This window comes from Morone saxatilis, unplaced genomic scaffold (genome assembly GCF_004916995.1).
Source record: "Morone saxatilis isolate NCDOM2014 unplaced genomic scaffold, NCSU_SB_2.0 Contig1, whole genome shotgun sequence".
NCBI lineage: Eukaryota > Metazoa > Chordata > Actinopteri > Moronidae > Morone > Morone saxatilis.
Window position 1 is genome coordinate 804,153 of NW_023339651.1, and position 7,974 is coordinate 812,126.

Genomic DNA, 7,974 nt, shown 5'->3' on the forward strand with positions numbered 1-7,974 from the left:
ACGGGTGAAATGTCCCTTTAAGGTTGCTTTGGAAATCCATTTTCAAGGTTTTGAAATGCTCTCTCCTTGTTAAAAAGTTATTCGTTTTATCTTCAATTTGTTTCACTACGGAGGTGAATTGGCAGGACAGCTTTGTTTCAGGTGAGGTGTGTCCTTGAAGTAGAAATCCCCAGATGATTGGTATCCGACTATCCGGAACTGCAAGACTAGATCAACCCTGACCATCAGTAATCAGCAACTCACCCAACTCAACAAGCACTTATCAATCAAAACGACAGTGTTAGCAGTATCTTACCTCCAGGTTCTGCAGGTATCCTTCCTGCGGGTCACACAGCAGCGAGGAGATCCGGTGGTTGTGTCTCATACAGCGGGTGCTGCTGTCCCTCCACATGGGGAAGATCTGCCGGATCACCGTCATGCGCCCCAGGGCACTGTGGGTAAGCTCCAGGATCTCTGTGTCGCTGATTTCCTGCAGAGACAAAGCAAAGGAGATGTGATTGACCTCACTCGTTGTGCAGTTTGTCTAATTAGAAGAGGTTGACTGATTGTTTGATAGGAACTTCCTGAGAGGCTGGAGATGGTGAGCGTGTATTTCGTCCTGAGCAACTCAGCACCTGATGAACAAAATAATGTTTATTTCCTTTACCACGTTAATTAAGAGCTGTGATCTTGGAGTTTCCACGCACAAAAACAAATGACAGTGTCAAAGCCAAACTAACTCCAGGATTCATAGAGGCCATTAAAAAAAGCTTCCTTTATTGATGCACATGTTTAATTGCTTTGACTGCAAGAAACCCAATTATTTTCTGTGAGGTGTAATTATAGATAGCCTCAATCTAACTATAAAAACATAAAAAAAATAATCTATGAATAATATTAGGTTTATTATGCTTTATAATACCAACATAATTACAGCCCGTGACTTAAACAAGAGTCCCGACCAAAGACTCGTTTGTTTTCTTCAGCTTAATTGAAAAAGTCGACTTTGCTGCATTTGTATTTACGTTCCCGCTATCCAATTAAAACAGAACCAGTGCTTGTAAATAAAAGTCACAAGGATTTGCAGCTCATTTGTTGGAGAGATTTGAAAACATGTCATTCTGACAGGTTAAAGGGTTTAAAGTCAAAACAAGTTTGCGTCCAGGTCCTGTAATTGCAGACGAGACATTAAGAATCTGTCTGCTGTGTTTGCTGAAAGGTATTTACTGTCTGTTGTGTTCATTCCACTCAGGAATACATAAATAAATATGCGAGCATCAGTCCACTTCCATCTCACTTGCAGATATGGCTCTGTGCTGTTATGTTGCGCAACCTAAGATTTAATAATAATATTTCTAACCTAAAAATGGATTGAATTTAAGCAGATACTTGAATTATGCACTTGGATTTACTGGAACACTAAATTCCCGCAGTTAGTCCGGTAAGATCTGACAGATCTGCCAGATTTTAGTTTCTTTACCAAGCATTGATAACAAGTAATCAAATCCCAAAACAAATAGGTTAACTCCATCTGGAAGATCCGTGTGATACTATAGAAAACTCTAGAAAAGCTACTAAATGGAACTTTTTTGCCAGAAAACAGTTTTTGATGCACTTCCTGTGTTGATCTGTTAATGGAGAACAGAATACAGTTGGAGTCAGGACTCTGTTCAGTCCCATGGAAGTTGCTCAGTGGAGCATGTTTGATTCCTACTATAAAATTACCCAGGTCTTCCCCATATGATTCTGCATTGCGGGGCCCATAGACCAAGCTCACTTTGGCCCAGTTTATTTATTTAATATTGTTTATTCCATGATAGTTTGGTGCCAAGAGACAAAAATAAACTAAACAGAACTGAAATGTGTGGATTTTAAACCATCAGCTGCATCATCATGGAGTTCACCAAACTTACTTGATATGGCCAAAAACCATATGGACATCCAAAGATTACAGCTGTAATGTAATAGCTTAACATGTCATTAAAACCATGGTCATTAATCTGCCTCCAGTATTTTCACCAGATACTGAATGTCTGCAGAGATGTGTTCCCATTCAAACAAGAGCGCAGCCTCAGACCTTCAAGCCTCAGGATGGTTCGAACAAAGTGTTTTTCAGATTGACTAATGATGTCGGAAACTTCTCTGATGTTGTTATTGGAGTGGCTGCGTCCAATAATTTTAGTAGCTTTTCCGAAACAGACAATCCGAGAATCTTGTCCACCGTACACAGTGATCAACGGAGTCTGTGGAGGTGTGAACAGAGCAGAGTTTGAGAAGTTCTCAAGCACTTGTAATCAGTCTTCCTAGGTATAGTTCAACACCAACTTCAACTTTTAACTTTGTCTGTGGGTGGCAATTGGCATAGTACAAGACATCAAAGAACACACACATACAACATAGTAAGGAGGAGCTGAGAGCCCAGAATACAGTGAGACCTCATTGACTTTGACATATCCAACCTACACAAGGTACCAAAACTCAGCAGCAATAACACCAAACAAAACTGAAACCTTTAATGTCTTCAAAGACAGACTGTCTAAAAAGGGTGCACCAAGCACCTCAAGAAACGCAAAAGACTTTGTGCACTAAACTATGTGGACAGGCCATATAAACCATTATCAAGTCTATGGAGCAACCCACAGACTGAATATTAAGTCAGTATCTCTGTTATCTGAGACTGTGCTTCAGAGTGATTACTAGTTCAAATAGGTTCACCTGGATTTCCAGTGAGGGGTTTGAGGTTTTGGGAAACATGATTACATAGGTAAGATGAAACACTGTGCATGTAACAGTCTTTACAGTGTTTTACATCTTTCACGGCCTCCGGGGTTGAGACACAGCTGTGCTACAGGGACTCAATGAGAGACACAGTAATACAATCAACATTCAAACTATTATCTGGCACTTCTCATCCACAAAATGGAGGCAGAAGAGGAGCTGAAATGGATGTGATATTATGAGGGGGGGGGGGGTAATGGACCTGCATTCAGGCCCTGGCAGACTTCAGAGTGATTGTGAGGTGAGCTGAGGATCATGGGCATCACTGAAAGAATCTGATAAGAGGTTTGGAGGGCAGTTCTTTTCTGAGAAACACAGCGACGAGTGTAATGTAACATTCCGGGTCAGGTAATGGTGTTTTTAGGAATGATGGGATCCCGACTGAGGACGCTTAGAAGGGATATTGTGTACAATTTACTGCAGCTTATTCAGAAGCAATGAGGCTGCCGCATAACACTTCAGATAATAGAAAACATGGCGTGTTGCGATGTTTATCATAAACATGCTGTTAGACATCATTATACAACTGCTGTTAGACACTCAATGTCTATACCAGGCTTCTGGCTCATTGCAAAACTGCTGGAAAAGGTGGATTAAAGATAGAGAAACATCATTGCTATTCTCAGATCTTTACCAGTATTAGGACTTAAAAAATTTAAATGTTGATTTGAAGAAGGGAAGGTACTTTCAAAATATACCATCAGTCTATCACCATCAGTGTATTGCAGGAGAACGTCAACCAATCAGATCAGAGATCCTTATAACTTCAAACTGTTACTAAGATGAAAAGAGCGTTGCGGCTGCATTCGACACCCACAGTGTTCACTTAACGTTGTAGTTGTGTGTTTTTTTGTAAGTAAATAAGATTGTGTGCCCGATTGGCTGCAGCATGGCTACACTAAAATATGTTTCTGAAATGATTTGAGGAGATAAATAGTCAACGCAGTAACAGAATCTGGATCCATATCTGATCAGCACTGCCTAGTTTGACAGTTTGATCTGAGTTTGGTGCGTTGAGCTGGACGGACTCACTGAGAATTAGCTGTCAATCACAAGTTAACCATGCAACACCGGTTGCTCATGCCGCAGTCGCCAGTAGTTCCTCAAAGGACGACGATTGGTCCAAACAACAAGCACATAGCTTGAGGCCTGGCAAGACAAAGTCCAGCCCAGCTGTACTTGGTAGCATGTTAACATTCACTTTAAAATGTTCAAACGTTCATAGGTCTCAGTAAGCGGAGTAACACCGGGTAGGATACTACAAGGCTTTAAACATACACCTCTTTCTAACTCCTCACCCCCAGATACCTTTAATTTTCAAACTTGCAGTCTTCAACTGACTCACTCTGAGTGGAAGATCGATGGCGTTCCACTTTAATTATTGGATACTGCATCATATTCTGATGTTTGACTACTTTAGTGTCATTTTTGGTGGCTGAGTATGTAGTTATAGCTACTGTATAGTTAAATTAGTTTACATTGATATACAAACAAAAACAGACCTAAATATTGTGAAAGTACTCGCTCTATGTCAACACCTTATGCAATTTCTAAAAATAGAATTAATGGAAGACCAGGTGCAGCATTATTGAATCTGATGCTCTTTATTATAATAAATGAGACGAACACTCAGTTTGGAGTTAATTTATTATCCACAGGATTATTTTTGGAGCAGACTTTTACCTGCTAACCCTGCTGGAAGAGCCTCCCCTGCTCTTATTACCTGCAGTCTAACAAGTCATTAGCCTTTGGTTTGGTTCTGCACGCTGATGGGGACGGATAAGAGGAAGATGGTGGAGGGAAAAGAAAACGAGGACAGAGAAACAAGGGTCTGATAGATCTGGCTGTCGTCACAGATGGATGGTTTAACAGCCTCACCTGGAGCAGCTGTAATGTAACCTGGAGTTGCTTTTGTTCGGAAAGCATCTGATTTGCATTTAAAAGAGAGGTGGTGTCATTAACAGTTAGAGTCCATTCTCATCTCAACTGTTTTCCATTGGATGCTTCAGGTAATTAGGTTTTGTTTAACATTAACCTGTTTTAAAAATGAATGTCCTCGGCAAACTAAAGTTTGTAAATGTCTCCTGTTTTTACATTTTCTTTTCTGTTTTTTATGGGTCAATTCCTGGTGAACAGATCTTTGAATGCACCATGGAAACATTTAACATAAATTATATAACAGTAAAACTTAATTTAAATACTCTTAATGTTACGTCTTCTGACTGATGTTTGTACGTCCACAGACTGAACAAAACGCAACAGGCCCATTTCACAGCAGCCATTTTTACTTGAAATCGTAGGGTAAACTCATTCATTATAGGGCTGTGTGATATGACAATATATATCATGTGACCATCATTTAAAGTGAAATCTGCACCAGTATGTTGCCACTTGTTAGCCTTTATCTCAAAGTCTTGTTGAATATTCACACTTGCTTATGAATCGTATTAGTATCCTTATTATCTCATTATTGGTGTGTGACTCCAACAAACTACTACTTCAAGTAGAAGTAAATGTAAAAGGGTGCACTGCATATAGATTGTAGCCTACGTTTGTCTTTGTGTCTTAAGCTTGAAAAGGAGAACATGAAAATTAAAGAAGCACCAAAAGAGGTCGTTCGTCCTAAACTTTGAAAAACAAATATTCTGCTGATATTTGCTGTATGACGCTAAAGAAAGGTCTCAGAAAGACTACTAATACAACCTACTTTTGCAACCTTTTCACAACTGCTTTCAAAGGTCAGTTTCACATCTTCTGGCACTAAAGTCTCATTGACCTTGCTGAGAAGAAATACATTCCTGCTCCTTTCTCTCATTAGTCTTCTTCTACTTGATCGCACAACATGTTTTTCCGACGGAGAAACAGGCGAGAACCTGATGCTGCAGCTTCAGCATTGATCACAGATTTGGAACTGACAGCTGTTGCTTCGCACACCTCTCCCCCTCTGGTTAATTACTGTCCTCACCTCTCTCCCTCATTACTGTAACACTACCGCTCTCTACACCTCAGTGTGTTCTCTCCGTTTCCTGCTCTGTCTGAATGTCTCTCTCTCTCTCTCTGGGCCTTTTTAATTGCAGTCAGTGTCGTCTGGACGTGGCTGTTTGTGTCACCGGCAGACGGAGGGTGAAAAGGACAGTCTCCTACTGTTGACAACCTGCCTGACTTTGTACTATAGCTACTGCCACCCAGCACTACATACACTGCCTGTGTGCTGTGGCTGTCTGAGCACAAATACAGAGAAAACACTGCACTACTGGAGAAAATGCTTCAGTTTGGACTAAAACAGCTGTCTTTGGTTTCTTTTTACCATGCTGGTGCCAGAAACGACTCAAAGTACTATAAAATCAAACCACTGATGCTGCTGTTGGTGCTACCTACTATCTAATCTGATCTTATACCATGGTCTGGGTGAATACTCTATTCTGATTGGCTGCTGAGTATCCATTGATACCTGATGTGAGACACATAACATTAGCTCTATGGCGCGTAGCTGAGCCATAGCGCTCTCTGAGTGGAGGAAATTAGAATTCTATAGTGCAGTCTGATTCATTTTAAGAGTGTGGACATTTTGGCAGCAACTAGTTTTAATAGTTTGGTTTTTCCAGTGATTGGAAGTCTTATGTTGTTGTGTAAAAACTGTTCATTAACTTCATTATCCAACAGTGTTTGTTTATCACTGAGTTGGAGGAAAGAAAGGAAGAAGAGAAGGTGGGAGAGTAGGAGGAAGGAGACAGTAAAGAAAGGGCTAATATAGCTAAATAATTCTCAGTGATTTAAACATTTCCCTGATCAAAGTGGGAACGAGATGTTACGCCGCGCTCGCATCTCCAGTGTAAAAATGGAACCTGAACAAACGCGCATTCATCAGGAATAACATATTTGATCACGGACGCTGTTTAACACGCCAAAAAAAAGCCCAAACAGAGCAGCGAGCGGGGGTCTCGGGAGATTCCCAGCACCGTTTCGCTCTTTTGGTTAATTAAAAATGCAGTGTAATTAGCTGAATGGTGACTTTGAAACAAAGCAGAGACATGTAAGTGGATTAGAAGGTTGGCCAAGCTGGGAGGTAGAAAGAAAAATCTGGCTTTAAAAAAAAAGGTTTTTTTTGTATTCAGCCTTCATCAGATGACAGTCGTCTCCCTCTGAAGTGTTCACGCTGTCGTCAGCTCAGTTAATTGGCCGGGAAGATGCCCGGATATTGATAACGAGAGCAGATTGAGGAATTTAATAGGAAAGATCATTTAAAACAACCAGTAACTTTACACGAGAGGCCAGTACTGTCGGGATTCATCGACAGTCCCAGCTGAGGAGGGGGAGGGTTGCTGTCATTTTTGTCTTTTCTCCCCACTCATGTCAGTTTTACCTCCAGCATGGAGACTCGCCCACGCTGGCGGATCTCCAACTGAGGAGATCCAACTGATCTAACAACCCCCTTTGCTGATAGGGGCAGGTTAACAAGGGGCGCAGTATCCCCCCTCACAGCCTGTACATCGCCGATAATGTCCTTTAATATAGTGGAGGAGATAATTATGTGTCTGAATGTGTTTGTGTGTCACGTCTTACCTCGTTCACAAACACCCAGTGGCTGTCTTTGGAGGCCAGGTTTGTTTCCACCGCCTGCAGAAAGAGAAGAAAAAGAAGAGACAGGGTTAATGACGAGATGCAGCTCTTCAGGTTCGTCGTACTGCGTTTGGGTCTCCCATCGTGGAGGAGCAGCTGTTACGCCGAATGGCAGCTGCTTCGTTCCCCCTTTTGTTCTCGCTTGTGTCTGATCTGCGGTTTGAAAAGTTCACCTCCCCGAAAGAACAACTACGCCTCCGCCGCTTCCGTGATGGGTTGTCCTGCCAAAATGTCGAGCAGCAAAAGCTTTATTGGGGAGAGCGGAGCGAGTGCTTTTGCACTTATCAAAAGTGCCTGGAGCTCGCCTGGTGCTCTGCCACCGTGTGATAACGCTAATAGCGTGCAGCATCCTGCAGCTGATAGCACAGAGCTGTTTAAGTTGTGTGGGTCACCCTGCTGCTGCTGAAAAGTTTGTGATTGTCCACAGGGAGAAGACAACATAATGTAAACACTGCTAAGAAAAGAGCTTTAATGTGATCATTTAAAGATGATTAATGATGTTAAATAAATATGTTTACTTAAAGGAAGAGTTTAGATGAGATGATCAGTATCACTCTTATGTCTGTGTTAAGTATTACATTTAAGAGTAGGCTTAAG

General features: G+C 41.4%; 1 protein-coding gene across 1 annotated transcript in view; it reads right to left on the reverse strand.

The window, feature by feature from the left end:
* Window positions 1–7,974, reverse strand: part of grid1b (glutamate receptor, ionotropic, delta 1b) — a 478,026-nt gene that overhangs the window by 72,120 nt on the left and 397,932 nt on the right. Inside the window, exons 5-6 of the mRNA XM_035668898.1 lie at window positions 7,321–7,374; window positions 296–469 (exon numbers count right to left, since the gene is read on the reverse strand). Coding sequence (XP_035524791.1) covers window positions 296–469; window positions 7,321–7,374 — 228 coding nt within the window. The remainder of the gene's footprint in view (window positions 1–295; window positions 470–7,320; window positions 7,375–7,974) is intronic.